Below are 27,392 nucleotides of genomic sequence, written 5' to 3' on the forward strand. Positions count from 1 at the left end.
AAACACTTGCAGACAGACTTTTTCCAACGGCATTTTTCTTTCAAGAAGAGCCAGACCTAACAGCTATCCCTGGGTGTCATGGGGGTGTGAGGACTCAAAGCAAATCACCACTGGACTGGGAGGGAGGACCTGGTAACACTTCATTCTGCATCTGCATCACTCCACACATGTCCTGAGGAAGAGCAATTCAGAAGGCAACTGGGTAGCAGAGCCTCGTGGAGGGGACTGAGGCTACTGCAGCTTTGTACAGCTTTCCATGAGACATTTGGGGGTTTTAAGGCAACAAAACAGAAGTAGTAACACAGGAAAAGAACTGCTACTCCCATCATTAGTGTTCGGAAAAAGGTTGGGAGGGATTTTGAACAACTGCCAAAAGTTCATGGGATCAATTCCACTTCAAAATGGAGCTGTTTAAGAGCAAAAACAAAGTTCGCATGCCTCATCTGCTATTAGATCCCATTTCCCTTAAGCACTCACTGACACACAGTCAGGGACTGTTTCCACCCTGAAGTATCTGAAATCTAATTAAACATGGGTAGGAGTAAAAACAGAGTTGAAGTGGCTGCCATAAAATTACGCCTGTGCTGAAAGGTGAAACCAGTTATACAGCAGGGCACTAGACTTGCAGTTTATTGCTCTCTATCCACTACAGTCATGACATATTTGCACAGCTATGGCATCCATTAGGTGCACACAATGAATAAAAGGAGCACCTTACAGCGGGGTTTATGTCAATGTTTACTTTGAGCATGAAATAAAACCACAGTTACCATAGCAATGGACAAAGCACTCATCACCTGAGATGCTATGGAAATTAAAGAATGACAGCATAACCATACTTTAGGAACACAAAGAGGGATGAGGCATATTAATTTCTGAATGACTCTTCAGGATTTCTTTAAAGACCTTTCAGAAAACATGAACATTAACCAGCTGTCACTGTCTACAGCCAGCTGATAAAATCTTCACTCAGCCCTGTCAATATTTCTGCCCAGTGCTAATTACAGTAGCATTGTCTCAGACAGATAAGAGAAACATTCTTAGGCAGTACCCTAGAGTCTGGAAAATGGAGATTACACATCATCTTCATGTGTTTCTGTCCTGGCTAGATTGTTGCTTGCAATATCCTTTCCTAAGGCTTTGAACAGCTTGATTTGAGATGCTGACACTTCACCAGGAAAGTCACTGGGGAATTGCTTTGAAGCTCAGTGTCCCCCAGCTCAGCCTCTAATGGATCCAAGCACAAGGTTGCTGGTTCCTCCCCTCAGAGACTCTGCTGCCAAGTTGAGCCCCTTGGGTCTGGAATCACCACTTTCTCATGTCATCAGCAGCACAGCAGTACCCACCAATAAATCAAAGTCCAGTGCCAAGGATCCAAGTCCCCTCCTTTGAATGCTGCCATGGTGTTACCTGTGAGACTGTGTGACACCCTCCTGATCCTACAACTGACTTATGACCCTCCAGCTGCTCTTTGTGTTTGCTCTGAGCCTCTGCTTGGACCAGCTCTGTTCCACTCACAGTGCACTGAACTGACAAATGAATTATAACTTTAACACCATCCTTTTACCATCTTCTGTCTCAAAAAAAACAATATGACAACACATGTAGCTGTACACTGTCCGCAATCATCATCACACAGCCAACAAAGACTAAGTACCTACCAAAAAAAATGGTTTGGTCATTCCTTTCTGCTGGAAAACTGAAATCAGGCTGCTAGGGAAGAGAAAATCAGAAGCTGTTGCTAATATGGTCTCTTGTGGATGTCTTGAATCCAGAGGAATAAAAAGTAGCCTAAAGCCTGTGAATATTCTCATTACTTTTGAGAGGACTAAATTTGGGTACATTCCTAAGTGACAGGCTCCTACTCTGGGCTGGTGTTTCCCCTCCATGCAACCAGAGTTTTTTCTAAGCTATACATAACCTCAAGCAGAAAAATATTTGTGTTGCTACTGGTGGTATTTGCACAACCTGCTGAGACCAGGCACAACAAGTGACTCAGTGACTCCAGCAAGTACCATCACAGCACCTTATTTTTTAAAAGCTATAGCAAAGCTTAGAGTCCTGAGTAAGCAGCCATGCAATCCATAGGAAAATTTCGTGTCCTCAAAATAGGATCCACAAATGTCCAGTGTGCCAAATCAGGAATCCCCTCAGGCAGGTCAGCAACCACGTTTGTGCCTCAGGGATCCCCTGCAGGGCTGAACTGCCTCCCCCAGCACTTGCAGGGTGAGTGGAAGACTAAGCACGACTTGATGGCCTGGTCTGTCAGGCACTCTTTTATCTGCAAAAATCCAAGTTGTGATCCGTGATCCACAACTGTTTATGTGTTAAGGTTAACAACTAATCAGGGAGGTTGAGGAATCAAGCTCTAAATTTTGGTAAGTAGCAGATATTCCCTCCAACGAGCCTGTCTATCTTGTACAAAGTGCTCAGTCTCATGGCACTTTGGAAATGAAGGGTTATATCTTAGAGCCAGAACTTGAAAGAAAAAGAGGGTTTTTTTAAGCAGCCTGACAGCTGAGGATGCACAGGGCTCTGTCTGAAGTGCTTCCCCCATTTTTCCTTTTTCCTAAGACATGCGTTACTTCTCAAATCTCCTTTTCTCTAGTCTTGCTGATCTAAGCAGCAATATGAAAACCTAAAATGATGTTGCTGGAGATGATTAGGCTGTTAGTGCAAATTAACCCCCTGGCAGCTTTGCTAATAGAGACATTTTGTAACACACCAGGAACCAGGCAAACAAACAAAAAAAATGCTGAATTTTCTTTTAACCCAGTCTCATCTAAACTATGAATTAATCAGTTTTTCTGTGCACTAGAAATCTGTAGAAATGCAACTTTGTTTTCAAGAGAGTACCAAACACAGCAGCACACACTTCCCTGAAGAGACAGCACATACTGGGCAGGGTGGGATTTCAAGGAAATACAGAGCACCCCAATGGGGTCCCAAAGGAAACAGTGACAAAAATTGGAGTCAAACATTCTATAGCTTATAGGAAAGCTCAGTGTTGTGTAGAAATTAACTCCTACGTGCAGAGCAGCACTTCCACCATCCTCACGCCTTGTGTGGAAGTTTTAACTGTAATGTGCTGTAAGAATATATAAACAATTTAAGCTCTTTGTGTGTGTGCTGCCATGAGTGAGGAGCAGCAGTCTGCCAAAACAGAAACTTCAATCAATCTGACAGCTTCTGTCTTAAATAATGAGCCCCACAAGCACCAATAAAACAATACAGATAAACCCATCAGATCTTACAGTTCTTCTAGCCCAGACGCCTACTCTTGGATTACTCCCCATTCATCCTCCCATCCCAACTCCTCCTCCCTCCAAGCCCGGAGCTATGACATACTGATGTCCCTCCCAGTATGATTCCAGCAAGGCACCAGTGCTTTTACATCTCTAACAGATGCACTAAGGTTTTAAAGCCCTGTCATGCAATTTTTCTCAGGGATACTCATTTCCATTCAGACCCACAGGCTCACACCCTGTCTTGCTTACAGGGGCCTTGGTACCCAGCAGCTTGTCAGATAATCACACCGAGGATTCCCAGGAGGTTCCCTAACCCATCAGATCACAGCCTTTTTCAGACAGCCAGAAAACACTACGTTGGTTCAACTAAACCCCACTCCCAGCAGAATGAAATCTCCCTCCCTGCTGCTGGTTTGGGAGGACTGGGGTTTCTGCGGTGTGATCTTATAACGAGCCACCATTGTTCCTAATTAGGCAAAGAACCAAGGATTTAATTAACGGCTGTAACTCGAGTCACGCCAGTGCCGAGCAGCCTAAACACAGATGAAGCAGCAGTGTCTTATCTCCTTATCTCCGGGCAGCGTCGCCCGGGCCACTGCAGAGGTTGGCAGGAGACAACGGGGCACCCAGAGCAGCGACTCCGACAGGACAAGAGCCAGAGGCACCCGCTGGCAGCAGGAACACGTGCGGCAGAGTGCTTGGAAAACAAGCCAGGAATGACTTCACTAGTCTGGCGAGACTAAAGGGAACGGGAAGGGAAACTACTTACAAGAGGGAATTTTAACAGGATACCTCAACATGGAGTTTCTGAAGCTCCGGTATGCACGAGCCTTTGCCAAGATTAACCCCACCCTCAGCTCCAGCACGGGAAGCAGCATCGCCAGCCAGCAATGCTCTGGCTGACTGATGATGCAATAATTTTGTTCTCATCCATTTCTGTGACCCCATAATAGCCCCCCGTCGATTCTTTCTACTTTTCCAATCAAAATATTAGGGGAACTTTTCAAACGTACAAACCTGAAGTGCAAAAGTCCAAATGCATTTTATAGTTATAAATATATATATTTACATACAGTTCAGGTTTGTCTACAGTCACGTGGAGATAGTCCTGGATCTGGCTCAAATAACCCACAGAACCAGGACTTTGGAAACATTTGCTTTCACAAGACAAAGAACATTCCAGCAAGTATTACACCACCAATTTTTAGTAAATTCTTGTAAGACTTCTTCATTATAGGAATTCCTCTTTACAGGCAGCTGATGAAGGTTTTAAGGATGTTTTCAAAAGGGATTGATTATCAGTAGTGCTGAAGTCCATAGAGTACTCCTGATCCTACTGGGGTCTAAAGTCTCCTCCTGGTTCACTGGTTGCAAAGTTGTGCTCCAGCGACTCAAGTCTTAGTCAATCAGCAAATGATTTACAAAGTATGGAACACAGAATCAGCCTTCTAACAATAAATTCTCAGTCCTAAGGAGTACATTGCTTTGGAGACATCAATAGAATTGTTCAGAAGGTTTCTCAAGCACCACGGTTTTTTGAAGGCATTTAAAAGCAGTCGGGGGAGAGTGCCTGCTTTCTCTTTTCTAGGTGGCTTCAATTTCAAGTTAATAATTAGTTCCTTTTAAAACTTTATTAAACCTGACTCACTGCTACCACAGACTCAAGTGAGCTCTTCAGCCCTTCACTTGTGCTGGTGAGAAGCACCTTTCTCAGTCTCCCTCTGAAGGACATCCTCACCAGCTTAGCAGTTTTGAGAATGAGTCATTTGTTTGGAGGACCCAGGTGCCTCTGGTGTGACACCACTGTCCCTGAAAAGTGCCTGCTAAGGGCTGATGAAATTAAACTGACTGGAGTGTGATGTTGCCCTCTCAAAATAGCATTAACACATTCTCTTCTTTGAGGAAGGATTTTTTACATCACAAATGCTTTTTAAATATTGGGAAATATTTACCTTTTCACTGTTAGCCTGTCATGTTCTCTAGTAAATGGCAATTAGTGCTTCAGCAGACTGTCCCCATTGCTTACTGAAGCAGAATGTAAAAGCTGATAGCACCACAGCTATGAGTTTATTTAGGACAAATCTTAACAAAGCAACTTGCAAAGTGCTGTTATACCTCAGTACTTGCAAAAAAAACATAATCCCCACAGTGAAACGACTTCTGAATGATTTACTGTCGCTTGTGTTATGTAATACCGAGATTCCCCACGGGGAGCAGAGATTCCCTGTCCTGAATGTGCACACAAAGAAGGGTCCTGAATTCTTCCCTGAAACGTGAACAGCACAAACAAGCAAACCAAAAAGGTGAAAATGTAAACAGGGATGAAGTGATATGTCTAAAGTAACACAGTAAGTCCTGAATAGGAGTAAGGAGTAGGAAGAGAATCTAAGTCTCTTAACTTCCTAATTAGCGCACAATAAAGACCATTTGTTCTTTCATTAACCTGCTCCACTGTAGATTTGTAGCTGAATTGTTACTAACCATTCTGTAGAAGGGAAAATAAAACAAACAAAAAAATCAATAAGAACTGAAGTTTCACAAGGCTAAACACCAGACAATGAAGTATATAAACCTTCATCATGAAATATATAAAACCCCTTCAAGCCATGAATCACAGCTCTGAACACTTTTGCAAAGCAACTCTGGCCTAGCACCTGACTTTGTGGGTCCCATCAATACCATCAAATAGCTCAATTTTTCAATTAAAAACGTACCTTGAAATAATGAGACAACAGAAGCAAGTCTGAGGGCTTCAAACTCCTCTCCTTTCAGATGTCTGCTGAAATGCTTTTGTGCAGTAAAATCACTTTTAAATATTTCAGTGATGCAAAACTGCACAGGAAATGAAAAATGTTTTGTTGCAATTCTTCTCATCTGGAGACACACATGTACTCCCAGAAAAGCATCAAACTATTCTGTCTCTCTTCATTTCACTACGTGTTAGTTTTAAATATGAAGCAGTATAAAAAAGCACACTCTTCATTTAGGAGTTGAAAAACAGCATTTCACCTACTGTGAAAAACGAGTACTTGGGATAATACATCTTGAATTATGGGTTAACACAAAACACAGAGTGATCTCAGTTTTGGTTTAGGTCTGGTATGTTTTGGTTACCTTCAGCCCCAGTTGGTGATTACAATGTCACTGGTGTTTGCCATGATTTCACCACACTGCAGAGCTAAAAACTGATAAACCAACAATTAGGCACAGGCAAATTTCAGGGCAGTAAAAGCTATTTCATCATAAGGCAAGATTAAAATGTCACTATGTAAAATTAAACAGTAACTGCTTGAAAATGTTCTCACTTTTGGTTCTTTTCCATAGAGCAGGTAGAACAGCTGAGGACAGGGCTAAGCCCCTCTGAGAGGTTTACCCACTCCCTAGGGAGGCTCAGACAGGTCTTCCACACAAAGCAGGCTGAGTTAGTGCTGGAGATCCCCCTTTTTCATGACTAATTCCTCTAAAATGGCTATTTATGGCCACAAAATCCAGTCTTTGAAATACTGAGATTTACAAGCAAGCTGTACAGAGATGTTATGACCATAACTGCCTTTTCTATGGCTATTCTGTGCATCCTCCTCTAGGTTTTCAGCTCTTCCCAGCACCACCTGACACAGCTTTGCTGTCAATACTCATTAGGAACTGACATGTAAAAGCTGCCTCAGCTCATGGGTTTAATAGCTTTCCTCACTGCATTTATCCTTTATCCTTCTTCCAATCTGTAGATTTATTATTACTACTAATTACCTGTTGTCTTGGGTTGATTTGTTTGCTGGACAAAGGTAATTCAGTAGCACTGATTACAACCTACATGCCTTCGGGTGCAAGGAGCTGCACTGAAAAACCTGCAATAAGAAGCCTGAAGGGGAAAAAAAAATTACCACTGTGTTACACCTCTTTTCTCTAATCAGGATGTAACAACTTCATCCCCTTTCTCTTTACTTATCCTTCTCAATACCTCCCGTAAATCGGGTTATCTGGTGGTTCAGCACCTTCTAGAGTGAGTTAAAGATTAGCTGCTGCCCAGCAGAATGACATAAAAGACTCAGCACTCCCACACCTTTTGCTTTAGCCCTGTGCTGTGCAGTGCTCTGCCAGATCAAAATGTGGCACATCACGCCATGAAAAATAGATGGCAGGATCCTTTAATGGTGCAGTACCTGGGAAAGTATTTAGAGCTCCAGTACAAACCCAGCAATGCACACAGGGCAACCTTTTCAAAGCTGCCTAATGCATTCAGCTCACCCACTCCCCAGTGCCCAGCCTCCTCCTCACCTTCCAGCATCTCAGCAATCACATGCAGTTCTGTGTAACCTTCTGAAAGTTAACCCCACAAGAACAGCTTATTTTCGGTGTGGTTGTGATTCCTTCCCTCTTTTGTAGCCTGCTGGGTGCGAGGGTAGCTCATAAAAGCATCCAAGAACAGGGTCATGCCCCGAGGATTTTGCTTTCTAATCCTTACAGACAATACACCAAAATGATGACTCGGATGAGAAGGGTGTGTTTAACAGGAACTGGTGAGGAGACAATCAATCATGGTAGCTCTGCTCAAGCCAGTGGTAACTATTTGTAACAGTTCTGGGCAGGACACAGAAGACCTAAATAATCTTCATTTTAAATATTGCTAGTTTTTTTGCTTTTCTGTCCTGTACTGATGCTACTTCTGTTCATAGTTTACCAACTGCTAGAGGTAACAGTAATTTTCCTTACTATGCAGTCAGTAGAAAATATAATTCATCTCTCTTTTGAGGGCCCAGAAATCCTTGCCAATGGTAGGAAAGCAGGGCGATATTTTCTTCCCCCTTCTCTATTTCTTCAGTTCTTTTATCATGATTTTCCCATTCCCATTCCTGTTGATAACATAAGGCAAATCTGAAACCCCTTCCATCAGATGAAATCAAAGTCCCTCAGGAACAGGACTGACCAACTGTCTGCATTTCCTGTGTTGCATACAAAGAATACCTGTAAAGACTCACCAGAGGTGACACAGCAGGAGAGGAACAGGCCTGTGACCAGGACCTATAACCTGCCAGGACTGTCTGAACTGCTTTCACAACAGCCCTGTGCTGACTCCATGCAAGAAGGGAAGACCTGTGTTTATGCACACAGTGCTCCTACTGTGTTAATGTGCTACTGAGCATAATCCCCTCCACTCCCTGCCATATTAGTCACTCTCTTTGACTTTACTGGTGTTCCTGGGCTGATAAATGTATAGATATAGTCACAGGATCCTGAATTAAGACACGATTTAAGAACATGGTTACAATTGCAATGATTTGTGGCTATGAGGTCATTTAGACCAGTCTACTTCCCTTTTGCCAGAGAAGATTTGTAGCTATTATTTCCCACCCCCCAAGCAATGATCACATGCTGTTTGCTTCAGCACTGCATGTTGCAATACCTCAATGAATAATACACAAGAAGCAGAAAATAAACAAACCCACTCTGCCTGGGGATAATGTGTGGTGTGTTTTTCTGTAGGATGATTAAATGTGAATGCATGTCACAGAATGTAGGGACTGCTCTGCTGGGAACCCAAGAGGATGAGAGCACACAGCTCTCTGTACCCAGGCAAATGGCCACAGAGAAGGTTAAGGGAGCCCCCAGGCAGAGCCAGCATATGCACTGCTACTCCCTGGATGCTCTGTTCACTTGGCTTTTGTATCTGTAAGACACAGACACTTCATAGATTCCTGGGTCAAATTCCATACTCTTTCCAAACACCTTGGAAGTTTGAAGACAGCAGATTTCCACCACAGAACCAGGAAGCTCCACATGGTCTTTGCCAGCCCGTCCCCTCTGCCACCAAAACTGTGACAGAAACCTGCACAGCCAAGAGAACAAAGACACAGTTCATGGGATCCCACACAGCTGCTGCCAGTGGGATCAGCTGTCCCTTTCTGCTGCTGTGACAGGAAACCTGTTAAACCCACTTCTTTTCTTGTATCTCCTGTACACCCTGAGCAAAGCTTCCATCTGATGTCTTTGCAACTGCACAGATCAACAGCTTGGGTAGATACAAGGGTCTAACACGCCTGCAAGACAAAGTTTTGAAAACCAGGATTGCTTTGGAATATCTCACATTGTTTTTCTTGCCTTTGGTCGTGGAGAGGAGGAAGTACAGTCAGAAAGTCAGTCAGCCCTGTATTACATCTCAAGACAACGACCACCTGCCCCTTCCCACTGGAAGCAAGAAAAAACCATTTAAAAAAATAATCTTGGTCTCTTCAGCCTCGTGTTCTTGTGTCTGGTTCAAAGTAATGTTAAGCAAAAATGTAAATCTTTTCACCAGAAGGGTTGTTCAGGACATGGAGCCACCAATAAATTTAAGACTGTTCACTTCAGATCCATCAGTCACCTGTTCTCAAAACCAAAGCAAATCCACTCTGTCCATAACAGCAAGTCACACAGGCAACTACTGATGTCCCACATTATCATCTCTGTCTCTTGACCTCTCAACATGCAAATGATATCCTTGCCCAGGCAGTCAAGATTCATTTCTGAGCAAAGAAACACATTCCCAGAATTAAACAACCCTGCTTCTCTTCAACTCAGTGTTCAGGAAAATAAAGAGCGTGGCACAGACCTTCAAAGGGTGGTCCCCTCTCCCAAAGACCCACTTCACTGCCTGTGGATTTCTTTTTCACCACAGCTGTGCTTGTTATGTGGAAAAGTATTCTGTTTCTACCACTTTGTGAAAAAGGATTTTCAATAAAAGATAAGCGACAACGTCAGAAAATACTTCTATCACAGAGGTTTCACTCAGTAAACAGGTGTCTGGGAGATTATCTTGCCAATTTAACCAAAGCTGCAAACACCAGAGTGGTTCTGGGATGACTAAAATCCCCCTTTTTTCAAATAAAAGCCTTTTATCTGCCAAGCGACACTTCCTGTTCTAAAGGCCATTCTCCTCGGTAGTTGTCAACTATGTATTAATCTAATTCATATAAGCCTTAGAAATAAATACTTTCATGTGCAGAATCTTTTGGGAAACTCTTGATTCCCTGAGGCTTTAAAGAGCAATTGTTGCTTATCACCGTGGAAATTTCCACTGAATTTAAAGCCTGGTAACAAGGAAAAAAAAGATACATCAAATATTTCAGTGATTAACAAGTTTCCCAGTCTTTGTCATCCTCAAAGGATTTTCATCTGATCGGTAGGGAAACTGCTAAAGAAGAAAATAAAAGGAAAGTGATCTGACCCAGTAAGGCAGTTCTTGTGTTCCCACTCCTGTCCAAAATAATGGCACTCACTTCTAACAGCCCCTTTCAGCCAGGAGCAATATCAAACATACTGGGCCTTATTTTAAAGGGTAGATGTTTTGCCAAAGAAAAATGCTACTGAACTGCAAGCAGACAGTTAAACCCCTCCCTAAAGAGCTCTCATAACAAAACCACTCTGTGTGTGGGAGAGGCAAGTTCTGCCAGAGCACTTACAGAAAAGCAGGTAATTGAAGTTTTTCTACATTTAAACTCCATGCCCGTGCAATAAAAACCTGATTTTAAAAGCTCTGTAAAGCAGAGAACTTTTCTGATGTCTCAGGGTCTGCCATGGCACAAAAATGGCCCCACTAAAGCAGCAAACTGCTGTGTTTTGTACACCTTGTTGCACATTGTAGGCCTGTGATAAAGGGCACGGTGGACACGTTAAAAGCCTCCTGGTGACGGAGGCTATCAATCCATCAAAAAAAAAAATCCATGCAAAGAGGAAAATAATATATTTCAGTGACGTGGAGCAACCTTCAAACTTCAGAGCAGTTAAGATTCATCCACGTGTCCCCATCACCTTTGTGTGCCACCAGGTTAGAAACATGCAGAAACAACCCACTGTACCTGAGCACAAACTGATCCACCGTGGAGTTGTTGGCAATCGTCACATAAACATTCACAACCTCTCCTTGTTTGACCGGCTTTGAGGGCAACCAGACAACAATGTTACCATCCAGCCGGAGCTCCGTGAGCTGGGAGGTCTCCTGGCCTCGATAGAGGCTGACAGATCCAATCCTCTGCAGGTGGGACACGGTTTCATCCATGCCATCCTTTCCTGGACGGATGGCATTTCCCTTCCTTATATCCTCAGGGGTGCACTCCCCCTTCTCGTCTCCCGGTTGGATGGTGTAGTAAAGCTCCACGGGGCTCCCTTCGAACTGATCCGGTGGCTTTTTACGGCCCGTGACAACCGTGGGGGGGTTGAACCAGCTGGGCAGGAGCTCCAGCTCTGCCACACAGAGCCCCAGGTCCCCTTTGAGCCTGCAGCTGCCTCGCACCTCCCGCGTCTCTCGGAAGGCGAACACCCGCAGGCAGGGCAGGCGCTCCGTGGTGCTGTAGTCATCCCAGTCCCTGCCCACGATGTAGAACAGCACCTGCACCTTGGGCTTGCTGGGGTAAATTTTGTTGCTCATGATGTAGGCCTGAAGTTTCCAGTTGTAAGTAAACTTGCTGGCAGATCCAAAAAAGCTGGAAGTTAACATGAGGTCCTGGGGCACGGCTTGTTCCACGGAGAAAGGGCCGTAGCTGGCGTTTAATACAGGCGGCCTCTTGGCCTTGAACGGGAAGAATGATTCCACCCTGGATTGCAAACTGGAATTTCTCATGAAGTCCTGGTTGGCTTCCTTGAGAAAGAAAGACGTCTCAGCGTTGGAGATCCGATAGCTCACAGGTAGGTACGTTGGCAATGAGGAAAATCTCTGATTATTGTCCAAGAGCCCTCGACATTCTGTCACTAATAAAAGAAAAGGTGACCGAGTTAGATCAAATCTGCTTAGGGGTTCAAAGGGACATTTAGCACAACTTCAGTGGAGCCACCTGGTAAGTTAGGGACAAGCATTATTTCGTGCAAAGATTTACAGGTTAGCTACATGTTTAGAGGTAGATAATTCTTTTTTTGCATTACATTCACTAAAGAAAATACAATGCAGGCTTTAGGGCTACCTTGCATTTATCTGTGAGAAGTGTTTTGTCAGATGGATGATGTACTGAGGGTTGTCTGCAGCTCATACTCCCAGAGGAGGGTTCACAAGCAGAAGCAATGCTTGTCCCAGCAGCCTTTTCACATGGCTGGACTGAACCAAGCAGTGCTTTGCTAATACCCAGTGGATCTATAAAATACTCATTGAATACTTTGACTATCACCTGGATGAGAAATAAATATGGTACTTGTCACTCCTATGTGGTGTCTCACCTCTCCAACAGAACTTCAAGCAAACTTGTGTAAGTTTGCACACACCAAATCTCTTAAGGACAAATTAAAGTCAAAGCCTTCCCAAAGCAATTCCACAATTAAACAGGGTGACTTTTAAAAAAAAAAAAACCAAACACCCACATGCTCACCTTCCCCACTCTCTTCTGGTCATACCACCCCCTTCTGAACTTTCCACCCACTTAGAAACTTCCCTCCTGTCTTTCTGTTCAGTGACAGGGTTCTTAAGGTGTTGGGTAAGTCAGTGCAGCCCCCAAGGAGTGCTGATCACCATCCCTGCAGGAACACTGGTCAGAAGATCCAAGAGAGTTTCTGTTCTATGGGCAAAGCCAGAAACTTCTTTTCTAAGGACTGACCTCCCCCCCACCATTTCACAGAAGAAACCTTGCTCTCATATTACTGTTTCTGGCACCATGGTCTATCTACACCTCTATAATTTAATATTGACACTACCTCAGCATTCTAAGTTATTTCAATGCAGGTGCACACCACAGGCTAGAAATATTTCAACAAGTGCTAATATATAAGATGCACACAGAGAGAAATTAGAACATATTGGCCAATTTCAAGTTTTGGCTGAATATCAGATCCCTTTTGACCTGAATGTTATTTTCCTGTTAAAAAGGTTAAGGACAGGTATTGTTGAAAAGTAAAATTTATTATCTAAATTAGTGTAGATAACAGTGGAGTTAAAATACATGTTCATTATGTCACACTACTCACACCAAACTCATACTGAAGGGATTAGCTATGGGCACAGAAGGTAAATGAATGATGATGAATCCAAAGCTAGACTGTCTTGAGTGTTTAAAAACAGAGCTTGCCCTCAGACATGTCACTTCCACTGCTCTTGGGGAATCCCATCAGAATCAGGATTTAAGGTTCTGTGGAAGTCCAGCTCTTTAAGGAAGAAAAGCAAGGGCAACACAGAATGCACAGATTCATCCTGAAACTCAGGAAAACCTGAAAATCTCCAAAACACCCTACAGAGACACACTCTCACCAGCTTCCTCACAAAGGGCTGCAGCTCAGGATCTCTGCAGATCATATTTGTTGTCCTGGCATGTCTGGCTGCTGGCAGGCTAATTACACAGTCAAATTTAATTAAATGTTTTCAAGTAAGAAATAAACAATCGATATCTGTCATGACACCAAAGGACTGCTGCTGACAGACAACTCCACTGCAATCCTGTGGAGTGTGCACATGCCAGTGTTGCTGGCACTGCTTGGTGTAGGGAGAGGGAATAGCTTTGCAAGGCAGGTGTCAGGTAATTAGGAAAAAAAGGGAAGAGACAAACACGGAGGAGGGGGAAAGCAGAGCTCTCAAAGGACAGCAGCCACAAATTTGAAATAAGGAATTAAGATGTGTTCACTCATGTTTAATTCATGCACCACTACAGGCTGGTAGGATTAGTTCTCATAAATGAGCAAACTGCCATGACTGGACAAAAGTTTGGGGGAAAAAAAAAAGGTAAAAATAGAAAAAGAAGTAGTGAATTACCAGCACAACACCCTCTCTGTCAAGCAGAATCACATTTAAAATATAACATCAGTTTAGCACACTGTTACAATCCTGCAAGTCTGTAACCCCTGGCACACATTTCGATTCTGCTGCAAAAGAATTTACAAATACCACCTCCCAAGCTGATTGATTTCCCCTTACTTGAATCAAATATTAATCTGTTATTCAGGGTTCTATTCCAAAGTGCTATAACCCTTTAATAAGGAATGAGAAGAAGATCCACTTTGGACCGTGGACCTTTCGAGGAAACAGGAAAACCTACATGTTCTTTTGATCCAGAAGCAGAACAAGATCTTGGATTACAGCTGCAGGAGTTTCCTCTCTAAACCCCTTTCCTTACCCTGGATGAGCCTGCTGGGATTTGCCACCTTCCTGCAGCCCTTTGCCAAGGGCAACCATTGACAGTTTTGCAGGGCAGATACCACCACTCTTTTAAAAACCCCTGGTTTGCTGGACAAGAATTCAGCTTCTTAGCACTCAGTCTGGCTACTGAATTTGACTCAGTGATTCATCAGAATTTCTTTATCAGGTGTCTCAGGCCAAGAGCCCTGTAATATTAGAGGGCAGTAAGCTCTACTTAAGGGAAGGACATAAACTCTTTGGTGAAGGTAAGCATGGACTGACTTCAGCCCACAGGTACAGTTTGCTGAAGTGTTTCCACGAGCAGAGATACTCTGGATATGACCCCACTGATACTGAGGGAATACTTCTGGTTTCAACAGAGCCACAAAAAACAGCAATAAACTCAGCAGGCTGCAGAGACAAGTCCTGTGATTTCAAAGAGCTGTTGGTCAGGATCTCTGCCTGAAACTAAACAGCTGTTTTTCTGCAATTCCCAGGACTTTTGCTGGAGCACATTATGCTCAGACAGACAGTGGGCTCATTTTTGCAGGCACTCCATTTATCCTGGGTTTATCACAGGGATGAGGTCTGTAGGACTCGGCCCAATATTAAGAAAAAGTCGTGCAACTTCTGCTTTAACAGGCTGAATGCAAACAGCAAAACCCACATGGTCAGGCTGACAGCAAAAAGAAAAAAAAGGCTTCTCTTTTTTTATTGTAGTCTAAAGATTTCCACCCACTTTCATACCACACATAATGGATTCCTGTATTTCTACAGTGATGGCTGTACTTCAGACAATTTATTTAAGCACTTTAAGCCTTTTACTGATGAAATTGGTAGTTAAAATTGTCCATTTTATTTTTAGAATCCCAACCATGCGCATCAGCAACTACAGGCCATCATTTAAGGGATTTTTTTCTATTCTCTTCATCTCTACCCAATAACCTTCACGCCCTGGTATAATTAATGACCGATGTTTCCAGAGAACATTTTTGTATGCTTGATCAGCTCAGTTTCAAAGTTCTCTAATTTATCAGAGAATCTACTTAAACGAGATGCCAAGGGGTTTTTTTTTTGAATTTCAAATCACAAGTTCTTATTTAAATAACCATTAAGCATAAGTTTATTTTGTGCACCTGAAAAATACTTTCAAATAAAGCAGCCATGCCTATCAGTGCTCTGGAACAGAGTTTTCCATTTTTAACTTTTTTTTCTGCTCAACCACTGAAACCCATTTTCAGAGGTTCAAGTTTACACCTTTTTTTAACCATCTCTCAGTGACAGTATCAGCTCTGGGAGCAATATTCAATATTCATATGCCAGTCCAGCCTCTAATGTGGGCACAACTGTATCAGTAAAATGGAACTGGGTCTCTGTGACAGAACTGCTATAAGCATATTTATACAAATGCAACTTCCACCATGGAAGTTGAACTTCCTCAGTTTAGATCAAAGGTATAAAAATTCTGAGAAAACCTCATCCTTAAAGGTGTTGTTGGCCTTCCAACTGGGTCCAAGTAAGTAAAACTTCCATTTCATGAGGGCTTTTACAAACTCAAATGGAAATCAATATGGGCAGGGTGAGCAAGGAAATCCAGAAACACCATTTCTGTGCTGAAAACTAACTCTGACTACAGCAGTAGGCAGTGCTTTACCCTTCTACATTATCACACAGGAGTTACAACCTACCCAGGGATGAAGTGCTGCTTGGAAAAGGTTAAGAACCATCAAACAAAGCGAGTATTAGCCAAGAACAAAAGTGAAGGCTTGCAAGTAATTACTTCTTCTGTGTAACAGCCTGGTGACTTTTTAATCCTTCTTCTGGCATCATATGCTTCTGCAGCACTTCATCTGAACCCAAACAGGCATCTGTTAAGCACATCACTGGCTCCAAAGTGACAGACCAGCTCAAATTCCTACAACCCAGTGAGTTCATTGGATGTGAAACACTGAATTCTGATCTGTATTATTATTATTTCTTGGATTCCAGTGTAAGAGGAATTTTCTTTGGGGGTATTTCACATGGAGCTGGAGCCCTGGGTGCTGGATTCACTGGAAGAGTCATAAAAGCTTAATATTTTTAAGCCATTCTTTTATGAGTTCGGTTTGAAACGACTTTCTTTTGGACTGGGAATTAAGGGTTTAGATTGTGGGTGGGAGATTACTGGCCAATGGCCGTGTATCTTCTCTGCCTGATGTTTGATGAGCCACTGAGCCTTCAAGGCAACCATCTGCCTGTCCCCTCAGCCAGAAGGCTCCGAGCCAGAGAAAGTCAGTGAGGAGCAGAAGACATCTGCCCATGCAAAGGAGGAGTAATGTGAGAAGCTTTCTCTGCACCTTGTATGGCCCTCAAAGGCACATTTATAATTACTCCTTCCAGGAAACAAACCATAGGAATAGTGGTAAACAGATTTCTATCCCTCTGTGTTCTCCTGTTACCCCAGCACAGCAGCACAGCTGAAGCTTCCACCAGGAATTCTGTAACTTTCAAGGCAGAATCTTCTCCTTCCTTTTGTAACAGCTCTACCCACTACCTTGTTCCTCCATTCCTAAATGTAGCCATAACTGAATGCTGCTACCATATTGATTTCAATTTTTGCTCGAGTTCCACGCCACCAGAATTTTAAGAAAAAAACCCACTTAATATTATTTATAGTACCAGTGCCCCCTAAAATCCTGCAAATGCTGTAAAGATCATCCCTGTTCCTTACATGGACACCATTCCCATCTGCCCCTGCACCCAGGGACTGACCTTATTGTGTGTCACACAAACCACCCTCTCACTAAAGTCCCCATCCCTGAATTCTCTTCTGTGACTCCATCTTCCACTACAAACCTGTCCTGCTCTTGCACAGCAAATCACATATTCCAGCTCAGGAAATATGGAATATAGGGAAAGAATAAAAGTAGGAAAGATGCACCTAAATCAGCACAGATATCTCCTTCACCAGAAAATGTCAAAAGCTATGTTTTCTGGTGCATTTTCCCTTACTTTTCCATGCCAGCACCACATTTAGTGACTTCACAGTGTATGAAATCTCTGTATCAATATTTTGCTTAGAACTAGAGCCCAGCAAACACATTCACTTAGACCTCAGAATGACCTCAGTTGTACTCTCATCCCCTCCAAGTTCCTTTTTCTTAACATCTAGAAAAGAGAATTTTGCTGTTGGAAAGGCTGAGTGGAACCTTAAACCACACAAGCTCAAATTCACAATAGGGAACATATTTTTAACTCTGAGGTTGATTAAATATTGCAACAAAGGGAGCAATGAGTTGTTCACTTCTTTTCATCAAAACTGGATTCCCTCCTCAAAGGTACATTTTTCTCAGCACAAGTTACTGCTTAAAATACAGGGAGAACTGGAGCCTCATACTCCTTTCTGGCTTAAAAACTATAGTTCTAAGACTATTCAAAAAATCATTTGGAAAACCACGTGACAGGGTAACTGCAGAAACCACATTTTGTATTTCCCATGTTTGCCCATCAGATCCTGCTTTACCATCCTCTGAGAGAACAGAGAGACTCTTTGACTAATTGCACACAGTCAATGTCAAGTGTCAAATGCTTATGATGACCAATTTGTGAAGTTAAAAATAAACTCTGGAAACAAATCTGGCAAGGAAATCCACAGAGCAAACATCTGAGGGAAATTGCAGCCTGTTCTCAAATATTCTGTGAACACAGCGATGGCAATTCCATCAAATAAATGATTGCTGACAAAATTACTTTATCTGTTCTTTTCAGAATCCAGGTTTCATTAAACTGAAAGTCAAAGTCCAAGGATAAGTTTTAACTGCAGTGTTTCATTGATTGACATGGGATGGTATATTCCTATTCACACACATGGGAGCACAGACTTGGTAACCAACCAGACATATTTTAAGCCCAGATGTAGGCAGAATCTTATTTAGCCTAGATCAGAGTTCAATTAAACCACATCACAAAGCTTGTCAGGAGACACTATAATCAGTTATTGTGAACAAATTTCCTATTTTATTTCAATGGGACAGATTAACTTATTTCATTCAGTATATTGTTAAATGAAAAACTGCAATAATATTTTATTAAATAGGCTTCTCTCACATTTTGAGAGTATATCCTTAATGAATTTATCCTTTTTATATTACCATAGCCCAGATCTTCACTAAATCTCAACAGACAATTGTGGATTTAGTACAGAAAGTGAATACCTCCCCCATTCTTCTCCAGCAGATGCAAAACACTGGCACTTCACAACTGTCAGGAACACAACAAGAACCTCAATCAAGGAGTAAACAAAGGTAGAAGAGGAACTTCTGCACTTTAAAGCACAAAAACAAAGGGATGGTCACTGGAAAGAAATTATGGGAATTCAAAGTGGATAAAAAAATATTTCATACAGTGTGTGATTAGATGATAGAGCTCATTGCCAGGGTGGAAGGCACAGAGGTCAAGAACTTATCCAGACTTAAAAGGACGATCTGAATGTTTGGAAAAAGATTCAGACCATCTATAGTAATGTCATTAACTACATGTAAAACTCCTTGTTTCAGTATTTATTGATTAGAACCCAGGATTAGACCTCTGCATTATAAAGCATTATCCAACATCTGTCAGGTTGTTCCATTTTCCTCAGGATTACCAACACAACAGACACGTGTATAAACCACAAATAGCTGTTTGTGAGGCACAGCCTTTTCACAAACAGAAAAGAGAATCTTTAAAGTCTATTTTGGAAACACAATGAAAACTTTCAGAGAACTGCACATTGGAAATGCATTTCCAACATTTCAGTGACAGCCTCCAATTTTCCATGGTTGCAGTTCTGTACATCCCACCCTTTGTCTGCAAAATTCCAAAATATCCTTTTATTGCAGACCTATCTTCCCTATACCCTCAATTCACAGAATTGAGATGTGTTAGTCAAAGGCTGTCTGACATTCAGGACTGAAATCTATAAACGGTTTTCTCAGACTGGTTGATGACCTTAAAAGTCTGTAAAACAACAGCACACATGCAAAGGTCAGTGAAGATTTCCAGGATCACTCCCCCTCCCAGTGCTGACATTCCCAGTTTTCTGTACTGCCGAGGCCAACTGACCTATTTAAGCGAGTTTACCACGTAGAATCAAAGATAAATACCTGGAACTCAAATTTCCCTACTGAAAGCATTTGTTAAGAGGAAAAGGTTTGGAAAACTTCTACAGAGACACCATTCCAGTTTTCTTCCGCTGGCCAGGAGCTGCAAATGCCATTGTCCTGTGAGCAACGTGCAGCAGGTAAAATGTCATATGATGGCCTTTCATTCCCACACCCTTTTCCTCATTGTGGTGAACTCCATGGATTCTGCATTCATTCATTCATTGTGTCAGCAGCAGAAGTCCAAAGCAAATAACACTTAAGCTGATCCTGTCTGATAGCTGTAGAGAAGAGAAGGATTTAGGACAACACAGTTTATTCCCAGCTCCATCAAAAACATATGGTAGCCATAGGAAACCTCTGCAACCTGGTTTCTCCAGCGATGAAATGAGAGAAGCCATCATTCAGTTTGATTGACTTGTGATTAAAAAACACACTGAGTTCATCACACAAAAGACTAAGGAAAACACTGTCTGTCTGTCTTTGTGTGTGTGCCTTTAAAGCAGCCAAAAATAGCCCAGTGGAAGTCACAGAATGGGGAATAAGTAGACAATACAGTCAGGATTTTCTAACTTAACCAGTACCTTTTCAGAGACATGGACTGTTTATCTTCGTGAAGAGGCCTAATTTTCATCTGAGTACAGTTATGTGCAAGACACTTCTCTGCAGGGGATGTACCAAATTTAGCCTTACACAATGGTTCACCAAAATCCCCACAAAATTTTAAACCTTGGTCAGAATATCACAGTTGGGTGGTTTGGTTTGTTTTAAATTACTCAAGTGGGGACATATAAGATGTAAGTTACAAACATGAAACATAGTTCTGGCCTTGGCATTGTATCAATTCCTCGTCCTGTGTCGTCTCCTCTAGTTTTTAATAGCGCTGTGCTTTCCTCTGCTCTTTAAGTCTTTGTCAGACACTGATAGGCACTCACTGTTTAGACATTAAATTGCTTTGCACAGGCTCCTTGTTTAAAAAGAGATTAGGGTGCTAGAGCCTGAAGGGTGCAATTTGCTCAGCACTCTTCACTGCCACGAAAATCAACAAGAACCAAGAGTGCAGAGCCCAGAGTGAGCAGAGCTCGGACCGGTGCAGGATGAAGCTTTCAGCTGCCTTAGGTGTAGAAAGAGGACACAGAGGACTCAATAAATGAATTACAATGTTTCCCCCCTTACCACCCAGAAAGAAAAAGGGAGAATTATTTTTCTTGTAAACAGGTGCTAATTAAAAATAAAGCCGACCAGCAACATAAACAACAGGACTTTATATCACATTACTGCCAAAAGCCCCACGCTGAGATCCAGCCTCCACTGTGCTCTGCATCACACAAGTACAAAGGATATTACTCAAAGAGTCAGGTATAACCTGGCAGTGAGTAATTTCAAGGCTGAAAATGAAAAGAAAAATGATTTCTTACAATCAGACCTGAACCAGGCTTTCCCTGGGGTCTCTAATACACTTTTAGCAAACATCCTGACACGTTCATAACTGGCAACTCACGTCTCAGGGCTCGTATTCTCTGGGTCCTGGACTCTACTGTGAAATAAACACCTTCCAGACCTGTCATCCCACCTCAGCAATTAAATATACAACAGATGGAATAATTTTTCCCATCATCTAGATAGGGAACTGAGGCAGTGTAACTAAATGGAGTTTTCCTGGAGTTCCTATCAAAGCTAAGCAGAGAAATCGGCGATCTTTAGACTCGTTTGATGTTGTTACCACAAATACAATCCTTCCATTTCCAAACGTCCTTTACACATGTCAGAAACTGCATGATTTTTGTAAAGGCTGGACAATTTAAACTTGCTCTTGTAAACAGCCAACAATCCCATTCCAGCCAACAGGAATATCCTGCAGCAACAGGAATTCCAGACCTGTGAAAAGCGTTCCCAACTTGGATGTCACATCTGGGAAATAATTCTCTTTAAGACCATGTATTGAAAACATGCCACTGGAGACAGTGAAATAGGCTTTTAGCATTATGTGGTATCCTGTAAAAAGGGGTGATCAGAATCACCTTTAGGCCCAATAATGTCCCAACTGCCACCTGGATTCTCTGGGAGTTTGTTTACACACTTGAGACTCTTCCATGCTCCAAGAGACAACTCTCAGATACCTGTGACAGAGAAAAATCCCTCCTGGAGAGCAGTTTCACTTCTTCAACAGCACTTTCCTTAGACCTGTCATCATAATGAGAACATTTACACAAGAGCACTGATAATGGCTGAGAGGAACGTGACTTGGATTTGAGGTAGTTTTAAACAACTGCCTTCAATAAACCTTTCAGCTTCTTATCTTAGGGTCTTGAGAGAGTTTTATTTTTCACAGGAAGAACAACGTTATTAGCAAAACTAGTCTGACAACTTTTCCGAGTGGTAACTAAGTCCTTCAACCTCACTACCTGGTGTCTCCAGGAATCTATGCAAATTTGGTGTAAAACATCTAAATTGTGGAGAAAAAGAGCAAGCATGGAAGTAGTGACTTGGATTAGCTTTAACAGCTGCAGATTTTCACCCTTAGAACAGTTTCACCACTGGTATAAATCATTAAAGTTCCATAAAAGAAAACTTACTACGTGCTATACCAGCAATGTCCCAGCCCCAAAGATATTTTCTAACTGCTTCTTGAAAAAAAAAAGAAGTTTACTATTTATACGAACCTTTAATTTAAGAATGAAAGCAGACACTTATCCTCAACTTCATCCTCCTCCTCCAGGGAGGAATTTGGAACATTAACAGCTGTAATGCACACACATTTTTAATACTTGCATGTATTTAAATAGTTGCCTGCGTGCAAACTGTGACTTAAAACATACCAGAATATCCCAATATCCTGGCTACAACCCTGCTAATCATCTCCATTTCAAAAATGCAGTGAGGATTTCTGAGCAGATTAATTGAGAACTGAGGCTGAGGGGGTGGGGGACAGCCTTGCCCATTCGGGAAATGAACTCGGTGTCACCTTTAACCCCCAAGTAATTCTTTGTCACGGAGCACAAAGGAACTCATCATTCCAGAACAGCAGCGGGACAGAAACCAAGCGGAAACCTCTCCGGTTAAACACCTTCTTTCCCAGGGATTAATTAAAAGGGATGGTTGGAGCACTGGAGTTATTGTGGTCACAGCACCTCTCAGAGCTGCTTTTAACACACTCAGGCTGCTGCTGCTAACAGAGCAAAGGCCAGTGGATGTCGGGGTGAGCAGCTGCTCCCAAACCCCAGATTGCTGCCCCTCAAGCATCCTGCCCTGGCTCAAATGCTTTGTGGGAGCATCCCAGCTCTCCGGAGCAGCCACTGGGTGGTCTGTTTGATAGCTACTGGTACTGAGGGGCAGAAGTGGAAGGGAAGAGGGTCCTCAAGCCCCAGCCCCCAACTTCAGCCATTCTGTAATCTCTGCTCCCCAGTTTATGTGCAGCAGAGAAGTGAGTGGGTGAAGAAATGACAGGAAGAACAAAGCACTCCAGTGGGTGAGAATGGGAAAGTCAAAGCTAGAAGAGGAAGAATGAGATCCAGAAGAAGGAATCTTCCAGAGGGACACAAGCAGACCTGACAGAATGCTAAATCATACTGAGAAAATGTAGAAGAAGAATGATGTACCTGTGTTTTTAATTCTGTTTTATTGTTTTAAGGTAGAGAAGATGATTCAGAAATCCCTCTCTGAAGTCTCTTTTACTTGCTCTAATGTCTTACTATCATCTGCTTAGAAAGGGTCAAACCAAAACACACCATCTGTGCCTGAGGAAAGTGTCTGGGAGAACACATCTGGCAATTCCAGTTTTGGAATCAGGATGCAGAAGCCAACGATACCAAGTTCTTCTTTCCAAGACAAAGTTTATACAAAAGGAGTAAATTCGGAAGCCAAAAATCAAGGATGAAGATACCCTGCAAGAACCTGGATCCAGTTTACACACAAAGCAGAGGAACAGTCTGGTGCTTCTTCAAGAAGGACTGACAGAGGGCATTGATGTCAGAGGCAAAGTTGGCCTGTGCATCTCTGAAGGTACAACAGAGTAAATGTGTCTTGTCTAGAGCTCGTAGAAAACAGAATCCTACCTTACTGTTGCTTCTCAGGTGTCCTTAAAGTCACTGGCAAAGACAAATGATGATGACGGATGTCAGTCTGTTATGCTGAGCACCACAAAACTGCAGAGAGCAAATGACTTGTACCGTCCTTCTAAGAGGTTGAACATGTTGTGCTCCAAAAAAGTGCTTTTGCTCAAGAATCAGCGAGAGCTCCCAGCAAATCAATGCAATAGAGCCCTCCTATACATTTTGCAAGCACTATTTTTATCCTTTCCTAATATAACTTCCCAACCTTCCTCCTCCCCCATGTCCCTGCCACGGATCCCTAATTTGCACAGCTAAAGACACAGAGTGCCTCCTACAATTCTTTCCAACTTGTGCAGCCTTAACGATAAATTTAATTTCTCCCTTTTCTTTGAAACTCATCTTCATTCAGCCTGGCTCCTGAGGGAAATTAATGAGTGCTCACTGAATATGTTTACATAAGATCTCCTCCAAATTTATGTTATTAAGCATTAGGAGAGTTTTTATCTGCCCTCAAAGGGACAGAGAGGCTGATGTGTCTGGCCAAAGATGTCTCAATACAATGTGTGCTGTCCACTCCCTCCTGGCAGCATTGGGTGCACTCACACCCTGTTGGGCTTTGCAGCCACATCAGCTCTGGTGACAGAGCCCAGAGCAGGGGATGGGGCTACAGCTGAATAAAAGCTCCCGATTTAATCAGGAGCGTTCAGGGCTCTGTTGTCAGTGAGATGCCGGGAGACCAAGGCACACTCAAGGCTGGAGAGGCTGTGAGACTGTGGCTTGGAGCACAGCTCTCAGCTGGCCTGCCCTGCTGCTGTCCCGCTGTCCCCAGTGGTGACTCTGCTCACACACAGCCAGGAGGGCTCCTGCACTCCTGTGGTAACACCCAAACACGCCTGTCTGCACATCCACGTGTGACCTCACTCCCATCTGTGCTGGACCCCAGCTGCTCATTCCCAGGCAGCCTTCCTCAGAAAAGTCTCTCTGCCATAGGAATTTCATTACTGACTCTAAATTTTAGTTCCTGGTGGACTCCACAACCACAGCTTGGTCTGTACTATTCCATGTAGGCTTTGGAGTTAGAAAAATTCCTTTGCTCATTCCTATTTACATACATTATGTAAAAACCATAGTGTGCATCATCACAGTGAAACACGGATTTGTGCATGCACAGCATACATGCAATATGTATTTGTGCATGCACACACAAATACAGTTCATTTCTCTGTGATAAACTCCAAATCCAACTCTTGAACTAACCCTCAGACTGACTGGTCATATCATGTCTGAGCAAGGAAAAAGCTGGATACCTTCTCCCTGTTGTAACTCTCCTGATGGAAGACATCTGGCTTCAGTAAAGCCTGTGGTCTAGCACAGCTATTGGATCAAGACAATAGGATTTCAGCAATGATTAAAGATGCCTGTGGCTTCTGGGCAGGCAGGAACAAAGGAAACCTTTCTTTTGAAAGAGGGGTTAGATAAAATTCACGGCTGCCTTCACTTCTGCAGCTTCATTAGTTAACAGAGCAAGAGATTCAGATTCTTGAAAAGAAGAAGGGAACTATTACTACACTTTCCAGTTTACAATGCCTATCCTGCAATTCTTTTTGGTTCCATGTTTCCCCAGGTAACACTAGCCAGCTAAGGCTGAGTGGTGTGAGAGCCATTCATTACATCATGCACATTCAAGAACCAAAACTTTATGGGGATTATTTTTGCTTTCAATAAAGAAATATAGAGCAAATGCCACCCTGAATTCCCAAAGTACTGTATTAACACTCTTGTCAGCTGTAGGGCTTCTGGACCGCTATGTATTTTTTTTTCCTCCTTTTATAAGTCCATTTAAACCTGTCTGCATTTCAGTTTGCTAAAGTTGTTTAGCCAAGTATGAACTCCATTCATGGCCAGCCCTAATGAACGTCACATGCTGTAACCCAAGCAGGCAGTTGTGCTTGTTTGCTGGAGATTCTCATTCAGAAAAAAGGAAGAGAACAACAGTAGTTTTAGAGATGCTGTAAATGCTGAGCTGCTCACTCTGAAAACTAATGCAGTGTCTTGTTCTCCATGGAAAGACAAGGCCTCCAAGTGAGGGGGGAGTAAGAGGGAAGCCTGTTTACACCAGGCTCCTCTGAGCCAACAACCTATTTGTGACGTTTTGCTTTAGAGGCAACACCACGCATTTGATTCAAAATAAGCATCTTCTCCCCTTGATGGATACAGAGCACACTGTGTAAAACTCCTGCCCTGGCTGCGTGGTAAAGAGCAGAACATGTCTCTTCTTGGTATAAATTTAAAGGGAGGACCTACAATATGGAGAAATCTTCAAAGGCCAGTCAGGTTTCCAGTCCGACAACCCTGCCAAGTGTTCCTTTAATCCTTTATTTACCAGTAAATCTGCCTCTCTGTTCAGCAGGCTTTTACTGGTATTGGGTTTCAGCCCGAAACCCAAAAGCTGTAAGCATATGCTGTGTAGCCCTAATGAGAAACTCAATCTATTAATGAGCAGACCTTCTCCACAGGACCAGGTCTTGGCAACATGAGTCAGTTCCTGAACTTTCACCTCCCGCTTGGCAGCAGACCAGACTAACTCCACATCTCTCAGCTGGCTTACATTATCAGCTCATTATTAACATACATCAGGGCCAGATCTCTTTTACATGCACCCAGCAAACAGGAAACTACACAAGGGGAGGGCTCCTCATTTTTGTCTGACTCTGGAGCTCATAAAAATGACTAATTAGAACCAGCTCTGGTGGAGGCCCTCTGCGGATCTGCTCACACATTCCCTGCCTCTGAACCCTGGTCCTGACTTGGGATAAACACTGTGCAATGCCATAGCAGTCCATGGCTGGCTCCAATAATCAGGCAACCCTTCCTCTGCCACAGTTCTGATCCCCCAAAGCTCATGTGAGGCACAGGTCTGCCATCCCCCTTATTTTAGAGTCATGCAGACAGAACAAACAACTTGTCTAATGTCACACAATGTCTACAGCAAAGAAACCCGGGTTTCCCGAAATCAGTTCCTCTGCATGGACACCCCCTGCAGTAAAGAGAACTGTGGGAACTCTCTGCAGCCAATTTCAAAAGAGAGTGGTGTATATTTTAGATCTACACGCTTGCATGGATTCAGAGACCTGGGTTCAGAGTTTCACTTTGAAGTGGACTGCAAACCACCAGCAATGTACACACCACGCTTTGGGAAAGCATTCTAGGGCATCTCTCATGGGGAGAGCTGTCTCATCGAGCATGGAAGATGATTCTCTTGCACAGTAAGCACTATCCTTAATGACATGCTACTATTTGTCATGAATTGCCTCTTTTTTCCCCCTTACACAATCAGTATCTACTTTTGTTCTGCAGTCCCTTTGCCTTACCAGTCATTCTTATGCTCAGAAAACTTGCCAAAACAAAAAAGAATCTCTCTCCTCCAGATGCCTGGTTCAAATCTTGCCCAGCCAGGCAGTTGCACCAGCCTGAGAACTATTTCCATATCACCTGAGCACAGATGCCAGTGCACAGTCACTGCCCACATCAGAAAATGTAGATTGGAGACACACTCAGGGATCAAAAGAGGTCAGAAAAGTCTCCTCAGGTCAGACAGGGGGACATTAGTAATGTGGATTAACCTAATGCTGTTACACAGCATTGTGTACCTGTAGTTGTCTTAGATTAAGGCACATATCTCCTCTTAATGCACAGAGTTCACACCTATTTTGAAACAAACTTTGCAGAAAACTAGACTTAACACCAATCAACATAAAATCTGGCAAAACCTCAGAGCCTACACAAGCCCCTAATTTTCTTTGGCTGCTCAAAACGTAGCAATTTATACTCCTTTTTTAAAAAATTAGCTGCAGTTAGAATTATTTTTTCAGAGCTGATCTCATTTCATAAGTTGCCTCCTATTCAGATG

The 27,392-nt window shown here is 42.8% G+C and overlaps 1 protein-coding gene across 1 annotated transcript in view; it reads right to left on the reverse strand.

Annotated features, from left to right (window-relative positions):
• The window catches only part of TMEM132C (transmembrane protein 132C), a 201,797-nt gene that overhangs the window by 130,897 nt on the left and 43,508 nt on the right, over positions 1-27,392 (reverse strand). The window contains exon 2 of the mRNA XM_027652327.1: positions 11,081-11,969. Coding sequence (XP_027508128.1) covers positions 11,081-11,969 — 889 coding nt within the window. The remainder of the gene's footprint in view (positions 1-11,080; positions 11,970-27,392) is intronic.

This window comes from Corapipo altera, unplaced genomic scaffold, assembly GCF_003945725.1.
Source record: "Corapipo altera isolate COAL_440 unplaced genomic scaffold, ASM394572v1 67, whole genome shotgun sequence".
Classification (NCBI taxonomy): Eukaryota; Metazoa; Chordata; class Aves; order Passeriformes; family Pipridae; genus Corapipo; species Corapipo altera.